General features: G+C 47.7%; 1 protein-coding gene across 1 annotated transcript in view; it reads right to left on the bottom strand.

Annotated features, from left to right (window-relative positions):
• Positions 1 to 10,228: 10,228 nt before the first annotated feature.
• TRIM44 (tripartite motif containing 44) overlaps positions 10,229 to 21,372 on the bottom strand; it is a 112,626-nt gene continuing 101,482 nt past the window's right edge. The window contains exon 5 of the mRNA XM_044750626.2: positions 10,229 to 20,887. Within this exon, the coding sequence (XP_044606561.2) occupies positions 20,860 to 20,887 (28 nt within the window). The 3' untranslated portion in view covers positions 10,229 to 20,859. The remainder of the gene's footprint in view (positions 20,888 to 21,372) is intronic.

The raw sequence follows: 21,372 nt of genomic DNA, 5'->3' as shown, positions 1-21,372 counted from the left end.
GCAGGGGTGGGGAGTGGTGGGTGGGAGTTCGTTCAGTCTTTCTGTGCCTTTTGAGTGGTCTCCACTTTCCGCCATTGGTTGGCTAGGGTTAGGGCAGGGAGAGTGAGCCAGCTTCAGCATCTCCTATTTCCCGCTTATTAACACCTGGTCAGGAGAGAGGGTCAAAGCTCTTAAGTGCCGTGAGGTCTTGGAGGTGTCTGTGGATTTCAATCAACCACCAGAAATCCCCATCCCCCACCCCCGGCAAACCTAGACAGTGTTTGGCTGAATTTAGCTCAGAAGATACAGGACGCTGGATGCTGCTCCAGCCTTGTCTGAGTCTTCTGGGGTGCAGTGTGGGGGGCGGGGGGTGTTACCACACAGGGGCACACTCTGGGTTTAATGTACCAGGGTTACTGATTGTAAAAAAAGTTAGGCTTTGCCACACTGCCTATAAACAAGCACCAAAATTAAAGTGTTATTTAAAGTACAGGAGAGAGACTGGTAATCATTTAAATAGCTTTAAAAAGTATGAGACCCCATTGATTGTACAATCCTATCTCCCTGGGAGATCCATTCCCAAATGAGACAGGAACCAGCCAAACGAAACAAGGCCATCTCCGAAGGCCCCGGCCTACCCCTAACAAGACTGGCCCTAACCAGTCCGCAGGCTAGGAGAATCAGACAGACGCCTCCAGGATCCACATTCGGGAGCCTTGGGCTTTCCTGGGCTCACGCATGCACGCCCTAGCACCCAGGAGGCCACTGAAGGTGACCCTGGCCCCATCGATATAGTAAAAATCACATGGGGGGGCGGGGCGGCGGAAGAGCTAGCATGCTAGTGACACATGCGATGCAAGTGGTGGCACATCCAACAACAGTGCAAGCGCAAGGCAAACCCCACCTCTACAAGCCATGACAAGGCCCTCCTCCCCAGCCTTTGCCTAATAAAAGCCCCACATGGGGCCCACCCAGTGGCACAGCGGTTAAGTTCACACGTTCTGCTTCAGTGGCCCAGCTTCGCCAGTTCGGATCCCGGATGCAGACATGGCACCACTTGGTGAGCCATGCTGTGGTGGCATCCCACATATAAAGTAGAGGAAGATGGGCATGGATGTTAGCTGAGGGCCAGTCTCCTCCTGTGCACAAGCGAATAAACTTTTCTACTCCTGTTTGTTGTCTCTCTTGATTTCCATCTGGCGGGACAACAAGAACCCAGTGTGCTGGTAACATAAAGAAGAGTTTTTTCCTAGGTCCTGAAAATACACGTAGGTGCAGGCTTCTCCTATCTGAGCAAAAGTCAGTTATTTGTTCATTTAGTCATTTCACATCTACTGACCATCTCCTACACATAAAGATGAGATTCACTGGGCTTTTTCCTTCATCGAGTCCCCAGGTCATTAACATAGATAAAACACAAACATTAACATAGTACTGGGTACAAATGAAGAAAAGAGAGCATTCCAGGTGCGAGTAGTGGCCTGAGCAAAAATCTAGAGGTTGGAAAACTAGTAGGTATACTTGGGACAGGGGAGGAGCGTCGCCTGGCTGCACAGCCCAGGGGGAACCAAGGACCAAAGATGCAGCTCCCCGCGGGGAAGAAGTACCCCTCATGTCAGACCCCCTTCCTGAAGGTCCGAGATGGATATACGAGTCAGAAATCGGTCTCTCAAGGAGACCGGAAGGCCAAGAGGCAAATGTTGAGAAATCAAAACGCAGAGAATGACACAAACTTGGGGAAATTGCCAAGCCTGGGGCACAGGTGACAGTTCAGTTCATCTGAGGGAGAGCTTGGTATGGCCCGGGGGAGAGGTGGGATTTGGGGGACGGAAGGCATCTCCTTGGTGGAGAGCAGAGGGACTCCCCCAGAGCACGGGGTGGGGGAGAGGGGTTCTGGACAAGGGGCAGAGTGGCGCGAGGAAGGTGGCCCGGCGGGGGGCAGGCCCATGTGGGTGGGGCCAACCCCAGCTCTACACTCCTGTTTCAGGGCCCCCGTCCCTCCTTCCTTCGCAGAGAGCCCTCCACCAGGCTCCCTGGCGGCTGCTCTAGAACTGGGGGCCAAGCACCGCGCGCCTGCCCCCAGTCGCCTGCCTTCCGTTTCGCCTCCCCGGTCGGCTTCCTCCTCAGGAGGCCGGGTTACCCGGGCTCCTCTGGGGAAAGCAGAGACAGGCAGGCCGGCCCGTGGGGGTCCCGCAGGCTGAGGGAGCCTCCCAGCACCCCCGCAGCCCAAGTGCCCGTCCTGAGCCGTCCCTGCCGTAGACCAATCAGGCCTAGCTCTGGGGCGGGAGGTGGGGCCGGGGGGCCCGGGGTTGGGGGGCGGGGGGGCTCGGGGCGCGGCCGGGCCCTGGCGGGCGGCGGGCCCGGAAGGACGCGGGGATGGGACGCCCCGATGTCCCCGGTTCGGAGACAGTCTGCGGAGCGCCTCGCTCGGAGTCGGCCCTCGGGAGGCCACAGATAACTGGGATCGAGGTGCCTTTCCTTAATTGCGTCAGAGGTCATTAAGGCTCTAAACCAAAGGGAGGGGAGGAAATGAGCGGGATTCTACGATAGAACCCGAGCAGCTCAAAGTGGTTGGAAACAAAATCATGATGCTGTCTACAAAGTTCTTTTAAATCCATATTTCGTGACTGTTTAGAAAAAATCTGCAACATTTCTCCCCTTTTCTGCCAGGTATAACAATACGTCTCTGTTCATTTAGTTTCACAACCACCGGCTTCTCGCGAGGACGTTGTGGGGTCCTTCCTGCTGCCTCTGTGCCATCCGAGGATTTTGTAGTTGGAGCCTGCAGCCGCTGTGAACCTGGTGAGGGCTGTCTCGGCCCCAGCACTTCATAGTTGCGCGAATGTGCGCAAGTTCACCTCCCTGCACTTGCGTCTCATCTGGAAAAATAACAGTACCTAGCTCTTCGGGTTGTTTTATGGTTAAAGATAGTTGGTTTTCTCTTTCTGGTGGCAGAGGTGGCCTGTTGAAGACAGAGAATTTGTGACTCCTGGGAGATGGGATCCTTCCCTCTTCTGCCAGCCCTTCAGAGAGCAGAACATAAAGCAGGGCTGTGCGCAGGGACCAAACGCGCGACTTAATGAGAAGCATGCATTCCGCACTGTAAGGAAACTACCGTATTAGTGCTTTCCAGCACAGCAGCAAGATATAAATAGATGCTAATAAGCAAAATTAGGTTACTTGCTGAAAAAAGCACAATGCATAATAGGGTTGCATTGTATAAATATTTGCACATGTGAAAGTGCATGGACATGACTTGGACTTGAACTGCTGCATTGGCATGGAAAATCGCTGGCTCTGCTACTGCCAGCTGTGTGATCTCAGGCAACTCTCTGCACCTTTCTGAACCTCAGTTTCACTGGCTATAAAATGAGACTAATAATTTCTTTCTTGTAATAAAGGACCAGATGACGTAATGTGTGAAAGGGCTTTGAAAACTGGAAAGCAGGGTACTTTCCTTAGGTACTTAATAATTATTGTAACTAATAATCATCCACAATAAAAATATATTCAAGGAAAATGTACAGACTCATTGTTTGAAATAGCAACCTTAAAAATGATCCAAGAATACTAGACTCACGCTTTTCTTTACAAGAGCGTCTATACGTCGGCGACATTTAATTTGCTTTCACATACTATCTTTTTGACTAACAGCACTTTCAGACCTCACGGCATCGTCTTCAGGGACCAAACAGCAATTGGTGAATTGTTCCAGGCAGACATCTGGATGGTGCAACCTCTTAGATTGAGGTAGCTCCCTTTATGAATGTATTTTTCCGAGTAAACGTGAAAACTGGATTAAACCAAGCACTTCATTGTGGATAAGGAAAATCGATGCCCTGCGGCTGAACTGTTTACAGTCATACTACAGAAATGGATGCGCTATTTATACCTGAGTTCTGCTATCTCAAACCACGCTGTTTGCTCCTCACTACAACTTCATTCACACAGCTTCACAGTGGAGTCAGTCATTGTCCATTAAAGGCAACTAATGTCAGACCCCTGCTGGCCTCGTCTGGCACTGCATGGGGAACCACAATCTCCAGTTCCTATTAATGGGGAAATTGAGGGCAAGAGAGCTGAGATGCCAAGGATTTAGTCTTGCCTTGCTTTATATCTAGGTGTCAATATTCATCAAAAGGTGTGCCAAGATGAGAGCAAGAAGAAAGGTCAGACTTGACTCACAGTGGAGAATAATGGCTCTTGCGGGGCACCTGGGGATCATCAGCGCCTTTCATGGCCGCGTGGGGCGTGAATCTCCCTCACCAGCTGCTCTTCATTGCTCATGGCATGTGGTGTAGCACTTGTTTTTCAACACGCTTTCAGACTCGTTGGTGGCATACTCTAACCTCTAGGGCGGCAGAGGCTTTCTCCCCAGCTTTTTTATTCTGCCTCGTAAAGGCAAGAAGGACTCTGAAGGGTGAAGGTCAAGATGGAGTGCTCAAGGACATATGTAATGGGGCCACTGTGATAGGAGGTGGCGTTTGCAGGTATAAGGAGTGCCCAGAATTACAGTTCTTTTCTTTCTTCTGGTCTGTGCTGTCTCCTCTTCTATCATGAAACTAAAACAAAGTGGGGGCTGCCCCCGCAAGGAAATACGGTCCAGGGATAGAAGGAAGAAACCCAAACAAAACAAGAACCTCAGATGCAGAGCACAGCTCTTGCTTTGAGCAAGAGGATCTTTTTTTTTCTCAAAGATTGGCACCTGAGCTAACAACTGTTGCCGATCTTTTTTTTTTTCTGCTTTTTCTTCCCCAAATCCCCCCAGTACATAGTTGTATATTTTAGTTGTGGGTTGCTTTAGTTGTGGCATGTGGGACACCGCCTCAACATGGCCTGAGAGCAGTGCCATGTCCATGCTCAGGATCTGAACCAGCGAAACCCTGGGCTGCTGAAGTGGAGCGTGTGAACTTAACCACTCGGCCATGGGGCCGGCCCCCCAGAAAGAGGATCTTAATTGGGGCTCCTGGCTGGTAGAAATCCGACACAGCAGGAAAGAGGAATTCATTTGGGAGGTGCAGAGGTTGGACAGTGGCAAGTGGCTGAGGTGCCCAGCTTGACTCCCAACCTAGTGTCTGGGCTACAGTGAGCAGGTAAGCCCCAGGGAGCAGACCAAAGGATCGGGACCGGGGAGCCACGAGGAAGGGGAAATTCCCTCCACTTTCTCTGCTCGAACATGGCCTAGCAAATGAACTTTTCTTCTTCCTCTCATGGTAGGAAGTTCTGAGGAGGGTTTCCAATGGCCCAAAGTCAGGGCCTTAACTCGTTCTGTCGACCTCAGTGGGCCCACGGCTGGAAGGTCACAGGAAGAAGAGGAAGTCGACAGGGAACCAGGGTGTCTTTCAGCCATGCCCCCGGACCCCTTCCTCTTCAGGGCTTGTGCCTCTCCAGTCTGACTTGAGTGATACAAATCCACTCTTCCCAGTAAAACAGAATCGTCGCCTCATTAGCATCCCAGAGAATGTTCCTGATTGCAGGGAGGAAGGCTGTGATTGCCAATCTAAACACGGAGGCCTCGGTGACTTGCAAAAGCATTCTTGGCTGCGCTGAGCAGGAGTGAGAAACCCACCCTCTCTTTTCTGTAGAGTGTTCCCCTACACGGATGGACTCTAAGATGCTTAGCTAGTCTCCTGTTGATGGACACTTAGGTCATTACCACATTTTTGCCACTAAAAACAATGCTACATGAACATTCTTACGTAAAAAGCTTTGCACACATGTCATATTTCTTTCAGTTAGGGACACTTCTAGAAATGGGACTGGATAGCATCAAATTTCCCTTCGAAAACCTTTTTTTTTATATTTCATCAATCAACTTATAATAATAATGCTAATACTGATCCTATTTTATTTCTTGAGGGCTTACTCTGTGCCAGGCACTGGATTAAGCACTTTTCATACGTTATCTTCTTTGATCTTCTCATCAACCCAGTATGATAGGTTTCACTATTACCCCATTTAGAGATGAGGAAGTGGACACAGGGCGCGTAAGTTACTGGTTTAGGGTGACTTAACAAATGCCAGACCCACGCATTCTGGCCCATTACTTCACTCAAAAGAGAACCCACCTCTTTCAGGAAGAGAGAGCTCGGGTAAAAGAGAACTCGGCCACCACTGCCTGGGAAAGGAAGCCAGTGGGAAGCTTATTGGTAGAAGTGTCACCATTTTGAGTCTCCATTAAGAAATCTTGGAGTTTGGTGTTGATACAAGGACCTTAAGCTCAGGGTCACAAAGGATTTCACTCCAGGTGTGCCTACGAAAACTCTTTTAAATGCAGAATTCAATCAACCTAGTATTTGTTCTATTTAACCTCTGCCAAACAACTGGTTGAAGTGATTTTTTCCCAGTTAAATTAACTGGCTGGTGTTCTTTTGTGTCAGGCTAAGAGGACATGAAATGGGATGGTGGGTAAATCCAATTCAAGGCTGTAGGTAGTGTGCATTCCGAGAAAGGGAATCCCTGGACATGTGTGAAACGTCATGATGCGAACGGGGATCGTGCAGGTGATAGCCCTTTCCAGCCATGTTTATGTCCACACGCTCCTCTGGGTGATGCGTTTTTGTCCCTGGGAGAGAAAGGGTCAGAGGCGGCTAAGGAAAGGGAGGGGGCAGAGGAAAGACAGCTGTCCAGCAAGTGGGGATATTTATTCCTCACCATTGCTAAATGCTCTTGTTACATTCCAGTGGGTCTAATAATCTCCTAAGAAAATACCACCCTGTGTCTCTTCTTTACTTGGAAGGGCATGAACTCTGGATAAGACAGTGTGTGACCACATGAAGGGTGTCACACACACTTTCTATATAAGGAACAGGGTCATCGCTAAATCACCGGCCTGACCACACACACACACACACACACACGACACATGACACAGGACCAGTCTGTTGAGGGGAGGGGCGTAAAAACATTACTAAATTGTCACGGGCTGGAAAATTGTACTTCTGAGAACTCCTTCCAGGGAGATAATTGTGTGGAGTTGGAACAAATACTTTGAAAGCCATTTTGGAAGTAGGTGGGACCCCCAAAAAGGTGAGCTGGAATAACAGATGGCCACTAAATTGTCTTCTCTAGAAAGGGGGTCAGGGCTTTTGTTTCTGTGAGTGTGGCATGCAGTTGGGGGCACAGCCTCTGCTGCCTGTCCTCCCACCCCGCCTGCATACCACACCCGTAGAGAGGTGCGCACCATTCTATCCTCTAAATAAACGTTGACCTAATATTTAAAGAGCAGCAGTGTGGACGGGTGCCAAGTCATATTCTTCTTGATATGCCCACATTTCCCTCTGGCGTGGCATACACACACTCACTGTCACAGGCACCTCCCAGCCCCTTGCTGCTGCCTGCCACACGGATGCCCCCACGAGCGCACCTGAAGGTTCAAGGCTAAAGTGCCAGGGAAGGCATTTGAGAATGGTCCATGGTCACCTCTGTCAGAGGCCAGATACAAACCCCCATTTTTAATGACCTTACACCTCAGTTTTCTGGTCTGGAAAATGGATGTAACCATCAAGCTGGAATAAAGAGGCTCGTGGAGCAACCTTCGTGCGGCGCCTGGTGCCCTGCTGTGGCAGAGGGCTTCGTCAAGCAGGCCAGGCTGCCTTGACTGGCCACAGGAGAAACCCTAGAATCAGCCTGGAAAAAAGAATGAGGGTGGGGGTGGGAGAGAACGAGAGAGAGAGAGAGAGAGAGAGAGAGAGAGAAGGGCCTGGGTGGGGGGACTGCAGCTTGACAGAGCTGCACCCCACATTCCAGATGTGCTGAACTTGTGCTGCATGCTGATGTCTGTGCAGTCCCTGAGACTAAGAACTCCAGCCTATGGAATGCTTCCCTTTAGTATCAAAGAAGGAAGCTAGGGTGTCTTCCAGGATGTTCTAATGTGGGCTCCTGCATCACTAAACAGACCTTCTGTTCTGGGAGACAGCAGCCAAACCTGGGAAGAATTCAAGTTTCCCAACCGCCATATGACCTGAGCAAATAATTTAATCTTTTGGGCCTCAATTTTACCACCAGTTAAATGAACTCAGTTGGACTCATCTCCAAATCAGTCTTTCCTAAATGGTCACATGGACCAGCACAAAACCATACCCTAACCCCTTTTGGAAGTTCCACAACACACGTCATCATGTTAAAGGTCTGGGAAGTCCCACCGGGAAGAAACCTCTTGAACTTTGTCTAGCCCAGTTTCATTTCCCAATTTACTGGACCACAGTACCTTTTTTCATGGCTTATGCACTTCTGATGTCTTAGTCTGCCCAGGCTGCTATAACAAAACACCATAAGCTGGATGGCTTATTAACGAAAACTTTTCTCTCACAGTTCTGGAGGCTGCAAGTCCAAGATCGTGGTGAGGTTCTGGCGAGAGCCCTCTCTAGGTTGCAGACTGCTGACTTCTCATTGTATCCTCCCAGGGTAGAAATAGGGTGGAGGGAGCTCTCTGGGGTCCCTTTTATAAGGACGCTAATCCCCTTGAAGAGAGCTCCACCCTCATGATCTAATTACTCCACAAAGGCCCCATCTCCTAAGCCCATCTCATTGGGAGTCAGGGTTCCAACATAGGAGTTTGGGGGAACACACATATTCAGTCCAAAGCATTTGAGGAAGTGCTGCTCTCCATAAAGTCTGTGTGAGCCCAGTTCTCCTGGCGCAGCCCCAGCACACACAGGTCTGTGCACGCACACACACGTGTGTTTTCACCCAAGGACAGACACATGCACATGCTCATGCGTGGACAGGAAGAAGAGCTGGCATTCTCAGAGGAAGCATCTTTCCCTCCCCACTGTCACTTCTTTCTTTGCTAAGATGTCATTGTTAGAGCTGGAAGAGGCAGAGAGATGTTCCAGTGGAGTTGACTCCACCCCTCATTTTAGGAGTATTTAGAGAGTGCCAAATGCCTGTTAGTGCAGAGCAGGGATGGCAGTTAGCTTTCCCAACCTCTTCCTTCTCCTCCTGGGAAGAGCAGGTGCCTTTGGGTGGCACCACTTGCTCTGGACACTCATGCTGGGAGAGAGGTGGCTGAAGGTGTCTCCCAGTTCTCTGCATCAAGAAGTGATATCTGGAGCAGCTCTGCATGCAAATGCTGTCACAATGTCATTAAGTCCACAAATATTTTCTAAACATCTATTTTGTGACAGGCAATTCTGTCAGCATTGGTAATACAGTAGTGAACAAATGAGAGAACCTTTGAAGAGTTACAGACAGTGCCACATGAACAAATACCTATAATTTGAGATACTTACAACTGATATGGAATTGTAATTGGCTGCGTGCGGCAGAGAGGGCTATGAAGCAGCCTTGGGGAGGACCCAGAGGCTGAGCTAGCGTGGGGCAACACACGGGCAGGCTCCATCTACCACAGCCCGCGGAGGACGCCATTTGGATGCGTGGTGGTCATCACCGTGAATAGGAACATAAGCTTCCTAGGTGTCAGGCACCGTACTAGGCCCTGCAGATCCAGCTGTTCATTTACTTCCTCAGGCAGCTCAGGACAGTGAGCTTCTAAAACCCAGCATCAGGAGCAAGTCCATTCCCTTTTCCAGAGACAGGAGACCACACGTTGCTCTTTTTCCTGGAGATGCAACTCTGAGGTTAAGTGTTTCCTAACATTAACTGTTTTCCCTAACAATTTAGCTAAATTTTACTCTCACTTCATTCCACCACTCTAAGGTCTGCCCTCCAGAGACCCTCCCCTTCCCCAACAACACACACACACTCAGCTGCACAGCATTACCTGGTGCCAGTCGTGTTCACACTTCAGAAGGGAGACAAGCATGTTTTTACGAGTGGAGATTTTGCTTCTGCGTCTGCTCCCTCCCAGGGAGATCCCAACACTTCCTCTGAAGTCAGACATTGTGTGCGGGTCTGGAGCTGAGTGGGCGAGGGCATGGGTACTCCCCACACCTTGTTTATTTTCTCTGCTGTGGAAGAGTCTCAGCTGTTTTTCTTCCCAAACTGAATTCTTTAACTCTTGAGGAATGACCGAAGCAGAGAAATTTCCCAAACATCTGAAATCTGAGAATTTGTGCCTGGAATCCATGAGGCTCATGGTTTCCAGATGGAGAGACCGGAAGAAGAGGACGTGGCGTAGAAGAATGGGAGGACGAAAGGCAAGGGGGAGCCTGAACTCTGGATCCCTTCTGCCTGCCTCATGAACTGGGCCAGGCCTCCTATTCGCTCCGCAGATCTGCCGTCTGACAAGGCGCCAGGCCTGAGGAAGCACGGCAGCTATGCGCGTCCTTGGGAGACTGTTCCAGCGATTATTTTTTAAGATTTTGTTTTTTCCTTTTTCTCCCCAAAGCCCCCCGGTACATAGTTGTGTATTCTTCGTTGTGGGTTCTTCTAGTTGTGGCATGTGGGACGCTGCCTCAGCGTGGTCTGACGAGCAGTGCCATGTCCGCGCCCAGGATTCGAACCAATGAAACACTGGGCCGCCTGCAGCGGAGCGCGCGAACTTAACCACTCGGCCACGGGGCCAGCCCCTCCAGCGATTATTAGGAAGGAAGTCATCGTGGAATTGTCTTTTCCTAGGGCAGCCTCACAATATAAAAGAAAGCCCATGTCTTGGCTATCAAGAGGGACATAAACACTCCGGATGGATTTTCTCACTTTCTCAGAAATGGCAAAAGACAGATACGCTTAGAAATCTTGGTTTCTTTTTTTTTTTTCCCCCGAGGAAGATTAGCCCTGAGCTAACTGCTGCCAATCCTCCTCTTTGTGCTGAGGAAGACTGGCCCTGAGCTAACATCCATGCCCATCCTCCTCTACTTTTTATATGTGGGATGCCTACCATGGCATGGCGTGCCAAGTGGTGCCATGTCTGCACCCGGGATCCGAACCAGTGAACCCCGGGCCACCGAAGCTGAATGTGCAAACTTAACCGCTGCGCCACCAGGCCGGCCCCAAGAAATCTTGGTTTCCTTACACCACTTAACCATACGCAACAGTGGACCCATAGGTGACCTAATTCATCTTCCACGCGTCTTGTCCTTATGCCAGAGGTGGGGACAGGGGCTTAACAGGCAACAGAGTTTTGAGTAAATTAAGAGGAAGGTGTAGTTTGGATACAAGTGGGCTAGGTACGACCTCAAAAGGAATGCTCTCATTTTATTAGACAGGCCAGTATCTTCCAGGGAAATAGGAGACTGGAAAAATAGATTGGAACCCACCTGTCAGCAAATGGGAAATTGGCTTAGGTGCTGAGAAAATACCCATTTTATCGTTATTGGTTGATTCTTTATCATCATCTCCACATACAACCACCCCTCTGACACTCACCACCGCCGCCATCAAGACAAAGACCAATCTTGCTTCTCTGTCACGGTTCTTCCCACTTAGAAGAGGCTGACTTTGACACTAGGATATAACCATCCAACTGGGTCCAAAAGGTCTCAGAAGCCCGAATGCGTGGAGAGAAACCAAACACAGAAAAGTTACGTCCACTTAACACCTGCAATCTCCAGATGTCCCAGTAAAAATGGTGAGGCAGCAAAGGGCCACCTTCCAGCCAGAGAACCACACTTGGACTCAGTGTTTTCAAGAGCCACACAAAACGTTCAAGCTTTTTCTTTCTTTTTGAGAAGATTAGCCCTGAGCTAACATCTGCTGCCAATCTTCCTCTTTTTGCTGAGGGAGACTGGCCCTGAGCTAACATCTGTGCCCATTGTCCTCTACTTTATATGTGGGACACCTACCACAAGCGGTGCCATGTCCGCACCCAGGATCCGAACTGGTGAACCCTGGGCCACCAAAGTGGAACGTGTGAATTTAACTGCTGAGCCACCTGGCCGGCCCCTATTCAAACACTTTTTAATCCAATCTCCTGGCCTGCCTGGGGCACGTAAATGTTTAACTAGTCTCTGGCTTGGGGGAGAAAGCAAGCAGAGGTGAACATATTTTGTGATGGCATGACTTCAAAAGACCACTTGTCTTGCCTGAGCCACAGAGACACTGCCTGCCTCCTCGAGTTGAGCAGCGCCCAGAATTTACGAACTTCTTCACAGTGTGATGTGAACTTGGGGTCTGAGCCAGGCATCACCACTGGGAAAAGGTGGACAATTTCCCTCTCCCTGCCCCCTCCTTTTCCTTTTGTTAATTGTACTGTTCAGAAGTGAATTATGATTTAATCCCTTCTGCTGCTAAGGGTGTTACAAAATGTTGGTTGCAATGTAGACATAAAAATTATTTAAGTAAAAAAGAAAGAAGCAAAGACAGAAACAAAGAAATGAAGGAAGAAAAGAAAGAAGGAAGGAAGGAGGAAAGGAAGGAGGAAAGAAAAAGAAAGAAAATGTAGGGGCCAGCCCCGTGGCCAAGGGGTTTACTTTGTGCGCTGCACTTCAGCGGCCCAGGGTTTCACTGGTTTGGATCCTGGGCGTGGACATGGCACCACTCATCAGCCCGTGCTGAGGCGGCGTCCCACATGCCACAACCAGAGGCACCCACAACCAGAATATACAACTATGTCCTGGGGGGATTTGGGGAGAAAAAGCAGAAAAAAAAAAGAAGATTGGCAACAGTTGATGGCTCAGGTGCCAATCTTTAAAAAAAAAAAAGAAAATGTAGCAAATGACAAAACACCATTGTCACCAGGAAAAAACAGACAGGCATGGAAAAATCCCTGCCTGTAAACCAAGTGGAATGCAGCTGATGAACTTAGATCATTTCTATATATAATCAACGTGGTGAGCGCTTTGACCATCACGCAGTGTTGAAAGCAGTGCCTCATGGGAGAAAGGACAGTTTCAGTCACATGCTTCTGGATTTCTTGATCTTAGGGTCATCAGATCAGGGCCAGGTTGCCACAGTGCTCAATGATCCATGGGAAATGAATCATGTCTTCATTCTAGGGCTTAATATACGCATTACATCACTATTAGAAGCAGGCACTCTGTGGTTGATGACTCCGACATGGATTAAGGTCAAAAGTGGCCCTGGAGACCAAATCCCCTGGTGAGGGTTTGCCATACAACTCCATGTGTCCTCTGCTTCTGAATTCTCTCTTCTCCTAGCAACAAGTGCTAAACACCAGCCTCCCAGGCTGGTGGTATGTCTACATTTGCTTTCTTCTTGCAGCAGAGAACTGGACAAATAAAAGTGAGAATCCGTTACTACATGTTAAATTGTGTTACACCCACTTGTGGCGAGGGTCTAGTTTCTTTTTATTATACTCTCAATTTGGTTGTAATGACTATTGCTTGAAATAAATGGGTAATTGACAAGGGCTTAGAGATAACAGGGATGCTGAAAGGATTTTGATAGTAGCACTATTTGTTGTAACAGAATTTGACCTGTATTCTGGTTATTAGTTTTATTCATCACATTTAAAACTTGGCACTTCCATTGTTCATGCCATTTATGCAAAGCACTGCGGCATGAAAGTCACCTATAATGGTATGAAAAAACTCCCTAAACACGAGAGGCTCATGGAAGGACAGAACCTCAGGTAGGGGGATGTTTGTTTTGTTTAGCTAAATGTTCTGGAGAGTCAAAAGTTTCTTTCTTTTAACCCCCAAAAGGTGTTTTTGTTTTTTATCATTTGTGAAATAAACATTCCTAAAATGTTTGACATGCAAATTCTCGCCTTTTTCTGAGCATAACTTAGTTTCTTAGGTGTGATGCTCTGAGTCACCGTTTTGAACATAATTATACTGTCCCACGGTACAACGAGCCTTTCAGGGGTTGAGCTGTTCCCGGCACTAAATGTCCCCCTAAAACAGTACTTTCTGAACTCTTCAGTCTACTTAAAATTTTTTGTCTTCTCTGTTGCTGTCAGTTCTTTCTCGTTCTTGGCCTGAGTTTCCTTTAGAAGTCTGTTTCTCACCCTTAAATTTAACGTGCTGTTGGCTTGGAAATCAGACATCAAACATTTAGAATTATGTGTGAAGTTGGAACAAACAGGTTCTGAGTAGGTGCTTTATGGGTAGATGCATGGCTTCCCTGTTATGTGTTTGTTTCACAGTATTTATTTCAATTGGCCAGACGCCTTGTTTATTTCCTAGTTCTCAGTCATTTTTGAAGGGGTCCAGCAGAGGCTCCAGATTTTTCTAGTTCTGCCTCAGTTACTCATTGTCAAAGCTCTTGTTTGGATTTCGTGTTCAGGAAACAGGGATAGGTGAAGCCGACAGATGGCTGAACCCTAGGCAAATGGTTGCTACTAAACCCCTAAAATGGTGTGAAGGTTGTGGGCTGTTTTTGTAGGCAAGCGGTATGCTGTGGCCTGATGGCTAAACGCCTAAATGAACTAGAAAAGAGACATGCTCCTTTTGCAGTCCCTTTCCAAGAAGACAAAGCTGGCGTGATGTCAAGCTGTTGGAGACACCTTCAAGATGCTTAATTAAATTACAGACTCAGTGTCAGAGCTGGCTGACTTTCGGGATTCTAAGACCATGGCAAAAGAAGCCACTGCTTTGCCTCTCCTGGTGATTTCGTTATTTATGGCCTCGGAATAAAGGAGATAAAGCAAGTCTAACAGTTCCCTCCTGCCAGAAGCCAGTTTCAGGTCAGAAGAGGACTTCACTGCTGTCCTCGGACTCCCTCCCTCACTTACACTGTACTTCGCAGACAGGACAAACCATGGCCTGAAAAAGGACAATCCTTTTGCCCCAAAGCTACACTACGTTTGTATGGCAGGGGTGTTATTCACCTGTACACGGCGGAGTCAGCACCGCTAGGAGAGCAGGGATGAAGAGCAAGGGTTGTGAAGTCTGCCAGACCTGGGTTTAGATACTAGCTACCCGTTTGTTAGGGTGTGAGCTTGAGCATAGTATTTAACTCTCTAAATCTGATTCCTAAGCAATAAACAGGAGATGATAATATGAGTGCTGTGAAAATTAAAGAAGATAATGTGAAAAGCAACTAGGAGAGTGCCTGGCCCAGAGAAAGAGCTCACTAAATGGTAGCTATGATTATTAACAAAAATGAAGGACCTACACCTCGAGACCCCAATATTGAACAAATACAGATACTCAGCGCGGCCGGTTATTGATGCCGAGCAGTCTTCTCCTTTGGTTTTCTTTTCTGTGATATCTTCTTCTCTTACTAAGACTGGCAGCCTGACTTTCTGCTGGTGTCTCTACCTCTGCCGCCTTGTTAAGGCCAGGAGATATTCCAGACAAGCTGCAATTTCACCCTTTTATGAGCATAAAGGAAATGGGGGCACCTGTAAGTCAGACCAAGCAAAGATCAATGAAACAAAGAATTGTAGCTTTCAGAGGGAAAGACAATAAAATGAGAACGGGCTGGGGCAACGGGCTGTGGTGTTGAGCTCCTGGCACCAGGAAGCAGGGAAGAAAACCTCCAAACACATTGTGGTTTGTGACAAGACTGAGACTCCCAAGCGCTTCGGTGCTTGGCAACCCCATTCCACCAGGCAGAAGAGTCCTCGGCAACCGGGGAGGGAGGAAGTAGGACCTAATGATCGCTGTAGGAGACAGAGAGTCTGCTGTCCTGGCTTTATCCCGGTGGCTCACCGGGTGACCTTGAGTGAGTGACCCATCTCTTGATCTTGGACAATTTCTTCAAAGTTCACACAGTCCCCATCTAACTAAAGGGGTCTGATGGAGACAAATTTGTTAAAAGGAAATGTAGAGCAGGGTTCACAAACTGCAGCTCCCCCAGACACACTGCTGGTGGGGGTTAGGGTGGGTTTTTTTTTTTGAGGAAGATTAGCCCTGAGCTAACTGGTGCCAATCCTCCTCTTTTTTGCTGAGGAAGACTGGCCCTGAGCTAACATCCATGCCCATCTTCCTCTACTTTATATGTGGGATGCCTACCACAGCATGGCGTGCCAAGTGGTGCCACGTCCACACCCGGGATCTGAACCGGCGAACCTCAGGCTGCTGAAGCGGAACGTGCACACACAACCGCTGTGCCACCAGGCCGGCCCCTGGATTTTTTTTTTAAGATTTTATTTTTTCCTTCTTCTCCCCAAAGCCCCCAGTACATAGTTGTATATCCTAGTTGTGAGTGCCTCTGTTTGTGCTGTGTGGGATGCCACCTCAGCATAGCTTGATGAGTGGTGCCGTGTCCGTGCCCAGGATCCGAACCGGTGAAACCTTGGGCTGCAGAAGCAGAGCATGCAAACTTAACCACTTGGCCACGGGGCTGGCCCCTAGGGTGGATTTTTAAAAACTGAATTTTAATGCCTTTAGGCAAGACTTGCACTTTCTAATTCACACAGTATGTATTATTTTGGGTTTTTACACTTTGCCTCTGAGTATATGACTCTTGGTTTCAATGCAACCTCTGGTAGTAATATTACAAACTGGACTGGAATTGCTTCATTTACAACTTAATCATCTCTCTTCATCAGTTTATCAAATGTATACTTCTAAGCTTCTACAAGGATGATTCTGCTGGCCTAACTGTAATCCACTCTATGATGATTTTTTTCCCAGAAAATATGGTAAAAATTCCAATTTGACCTTTCCCCTGGTTAGTCCAAATTGTAAAGCTTTAATGTTATTTGAAAACATAATTCAGGACTAAGCATTCTTTAGGTTATAATCTACTTTGCTTAGAAATTTTAACCTAGGCACGAATCATTGTACTTTAGGGAGAAAAACCAGTCTAAATAATAATGACTTTAAGTCTCTCCTTCTGCCACTTCCCAGAGACCTCCTAAGCCCCTCCAGAGCAGTCAGGAGCAAACGAGACGCCCACATCTGATCACCACACCACCATCCACGCAGTCCAGCATTAGCCCAGGGAAGAATGCAGACCGTCATGAATATTTACACCTAGCAGGGTCCTTTGTGCACAACTCAGAGACAAATGGTATTTCCAGTAATAGTTTATTGATTTCCAAATGCACAGGGGCGCTGAGTCCAAACATCCTGGGATAGCGGTAAATCTCTTACAAAATAATTTACATTATGAAAATGATATACTGAAACATTAACTCAAACGTGTAATTCCCTTGAAAGACTGAGCATTCCCTTGTTAAAGTAAAGGGTGAAAGGGGAAGATGACTAAGGAGGGGATGTGAGTGTGCACAGGAAAACAGGCAGAGAACAATGGACTTGTCGGTTCTCCCCACCCACACAGTATGGCCTGTCACTGTAGAAAGACTGGTCAGGTTTAACTCCCATTAAGTATAAATCTACCGTCCCCTCAAGCCCAGCATTTTTTGCACCAGTACACCCACAAGCATCAATTTATTTTCATTTTCCTGTTATGGTGCTTTTTCTGCTGTGTTCTCAGTTCCGAATGCTACTGTTTTACCAGGCAGGCCCCTAGAGGGCAGGAACTGTCTGGGCCACAGAGGTCTTGGATGGGTTAGGGTGGCAATTCAGAAACACTGCTGGGTAGAGGCATTATTAATGAGATCCGAAGTCTCCCCTGTGCCATGGACTCTTAGGGCTAGGCTGAGTCCATTCATAACGAGATACGTTTTTCAAACAGAAAATTCCAGATGTGCTAGGCAAACAGTACACACACAACTGATTTTCTTACCGAAAAGCATGTATAGAACACTCATCATGTGAGTGTGGAATTTCAGGTATTGGCAAGAGAATGTTTTCTAGGTGGGGGAGAGGACTTTCCAGGCTCTGCCACTACTACAAGTCGCGAATTCTGCAGCTGTGCCCTCAGGCCTGACTGGAGTGGTCAGACTCAGGTCACCAAAATGTCTGGATATCCAAACTTTCCATACCATTACACATCGTGGAATAGGCTGGAGTGCAGACTCCTTCAGGGCTCTCACCTCACTCTTGAAGGCCTCCATTTTTTTTATGGGGAATGGCACCAAAAGGAAGGGCTCCCCCAACTTCTGGGGGCAGGCTCAAGTTAGCAATATGTACTTAATGCATCTTCTAAAGTGGAAGAATAGGGCTACCTTGATGCCATTTCTGAGTCCAAGCTACAGCGAGAAAATGTAATTTTGAAAACGAACTCATAAAGTGTACAGTCGGACCGCAGTGTCTGCAGGCCTTTGCTCCCTCTGTACTTGAGGTGTACCATGGGCTGCAGATTAGGGGAGCTAGGTTCAAAATGTGGCTGCAATATTTTCGAGATGTGTAACTCAAGGCAAGTGACTCACCCACTCCAAATTGCTTTATCCTCTCAGAAATAAGGCCTAATACAGGGCCCGGCTATTAGCTGGCTCTCAATATAGGCCAGCTTCCTTCCTGGACTGTCAGAGCTGAGACTCCAAGCACTTCTTGGAATTGCCCTGGATTTAATGACATCAAATCAAAGGACAAACGCCCCCTCGACCCTCCAGATACCCAACATTTGGAAGGCAGCCAGGGGTTGCTGTGAGGACCCAATCCACTCTGGAGACATTCATTACCCGCCTCCCTGGATGACTTCTCCCTAGGGATTCTTGCAAACCCTGCAGCCAGTCAGGACACAATTGTGAGCGCTCTACCTTCTACTGACCTGGCAGGAGGGAGGCCTCACGCACACTGGGGCTTGAGGTTGAGCAGCATGCTCCAGGTTTAGGGGAAGCTGGTGCCACTGCAGGAAGCATCCCAATTCCTGCATTGATAAATGCTGCAGGCAGGAACTCCGGAGCCTGGGCAGAAGCTGCTGTGCTGTGTTTAATGCTTCCTTGGTTAAAGTTTTATCAGGTGCTGAAGACAGCAGGAGCCCATAAAGCAAATCTGAAATCCTTTCTAAGTAAAAGCAAAAGTGCTTTCCTCGAGGATTACAGAGACAGGGTAATTTATTGAGACAGGCTGGCACGTATTTTTATATTCCCGTTCATACCCACTGCATAAACGCTTGGGTTTCCCAAATACCGAATTAAAGTAATGACATATGGTCAGGTATGAAGAGCCAATGATCTGTCCACTGCTAAAACAAGGCTATTTGAAGATTAAACAGTAATTATCGGGGAAAGACAATCTGAGCTTCCCAATCTAAAGTCGTCTTCATCTCCTGATTTTTAAACTTTTTAAAAAAAGAGTGGCCATTGCTCCTTCTTCCTGAAGGGTAGCTCTGTTGGGTACGGTCAGGGGCTGTAATTAGTGCTATACCAAATTTCCCAGTCTTTGCAGGCAGACAGGTAAAGCATCAAAACAGCCATGGCCATTTGCCTGCCACCAGTGAGAGAAAAATTCCATTTTTTCTTTTTTTAAACAGCCCAACCTACTCTCAGCCCTTGTCAACATTCTGACATATTTAGTGAGCTAGGGTAATCCCAACCCAGAAGCATATATGCCTAGTAGCTCCCTGGCCTCAAAGAAATAATTATTTCATAGCATGCACAAGATTGAACAATGATATAAATAGGATTCCTACAGTAAGTAAGTACTGTTTCTGCCTTGAAACCATCCCGCACACACACATCAGCTCACCCTGCACCTTCAGTGATTGGCACACAGGCCACAGGCAGGCAGCAGGAAGAGAGGGACTCCTCCACTGCGGGCTCCTCTGGTGCTGCCTCAGAGGCACTAGAAGTCCAGGCCCTGAGTCAGCAGCAACCCAAGGCCGCTTCGACACAGTTCCAGTTGTACTTCTCAGAAGTGAACACCCAACACCACTGAAGGCAGAGGAAAGAGAACACAGACCCCGCTTGCAAATAAGAATTTCCTGTGAAGTCTCCCATTTTATCTTAGTTCTTTATGTGTATGAACATTCTATTTCATAATATAACTGTGTTTTATCTAAAAATAAGGTCATCCCCTGACTCCAAACCATTTGTAAAGTAAAACAGATGTTTCGGAAGATGTAGACTTTTTAGCTTGCAGTCTTCCGTTGCCTAGTACATGACTGCTTCCTTGGGAGTAAACGCGTTCTAAGGAAATGGGATTTGGGAGTGGGGAAGGGCCCGAAGTCCAAGCATAGCGGGTCTCTGCTCATGTTACTGCAGAGGGGAGGGCCAGGGTGTGGGAGCTGATCCGAAGGTCTGTGGGTGGGGAGGCCATGAAAAGGAGGGTTCCAGCCAGAGTAAAAGGAGGGGCTCTCTGCTGGGAGACGGAGCTTGGTTCAGCACACCTCGAGTGACAAGAATTCTCCCCACAAGGCATTGAGGCCAAATTAGACTAAGCTGGGGGACGGGGACCAAAACCTACACTGAAAAATTCCCATTTGGTAATATACATTCCAGCCTTTCATGTTGTGACAAGACCCATAAAACCTGCAGAACTGACCCAAATAATTCAGGTTCCATCAGATCCTTTTAGTGACTATTTGGAAACTCAGGCAATTTGAGTTCAGAAATACTGATTTCAACTTTTAATCAGATCTCTTTGGTCCTGTTTTTTTTTTAAAGTCATTTCCTTTCTACCTCTTCAATCATTTTTCTCATTTCCACAGCACTGAATTATGAATCTGAAGTCCTGGATAACCTCATGTACTAAAACTTTCTCTCTCTATTTCTAACTTTTAACTTGTCTCCAATCCTGTTCTTCAGCCATCCATCCTGTCTCGTGAAGCCACGTTCTCACAAACGTATGACTGGGCTGTTAGAGACTGTCCACGGGTTGATCTGGCCCCACTTTGCCCTCATCTATTTCATGCTTCAGTGTGAATAAAGTGGGGTTTTCTTAGCAGGTAGGGAAAAAAATTCTGAGTGCTCTTCAAGGTTATTCCAGATCCTTCCTAATGAAGCAATATTATTTGGGTATACAATATTATAGGGGCTGGCTTTCCTGAGTAAGTTCAAAGCAGCCATTGAGGGATTAACTGAAGGACCCTTAATTGCTCCTGGTTGATCAAAGGGGCACTTTTCCCTGACCTATCACAACAACAGAATGAGCAGCACAGTCAGTAATGACAAAACTGGTCATCCCTTGGAGAGACATGTGCCTGCTGGGGATCCAGGGGTGTATCTGGTGGAAGTACATTTGTTGCCGGGCAGCTTTCACAGAAATCAGAAGCCGTTACATACACGCTGTCACATACACACAAGGGAAGGAATGATTTTCCACTGGGGACAGCCAGCCTTCAAGTGTCCTCTTCTTCACTGGCACCACTACAAAGGAAAGGAGAAGCAGGTGAGTTAGGACATCACAGGAAGGGAGGCGGCCTAGTCTAGTGGTGGCAGGCACAGGCTGCTGTCGGATATACCTGGGGAGTCCTAACCCCACCTAACCCTGTTGGGCACCGTGGCCATGGGCAAGTTACTGAGCCTCTCTAAGTTCTGCTTTCTTTATTTGCTACAGGGACGATGATGATAATAAAATCTACTTTCTTGGGTTATTGGAGGATATTAAATAAGATAATACACATAAAACGCATAGCGCCTGGTACAAAGTAAATGAATAGCTATTTAAAGCAGCAGGTGAGGGTCAGAGTATTTTTTAACTTACTTGACAAAATAAATTGCTGGTAAAAATCAGGAGTTTGACTTCCCTTAAGCCTTAAGCCATCTATTGTCAGGAGAGAAAAACAAAGAGAAGCTATCATTCTGCACGCCCAATGGCACTTCTCACTGGGAATAAAGCCAAGGTTTCAATT

Source organism: Equus asinus, chromosome 17 (assembly GCF_041296235.1).
Source record: "Equus asinus isolate D_3611 breed Donkey chromosome 17, EquAss-T2T_v2, whole genome shotgun sequence".
Taxonomy (NCBI): domain Eukaryota; kingdom Metazoa; phylum Chordata; class Mammalia; order Perissodactyla; family Equidae; genus Equus; species Equus asinus.
The sequence above is the reverse complement of the archived record's forward strand: the minus strand, read 5'-3'. Positions and strand labels throughout refer to the sequence as shown.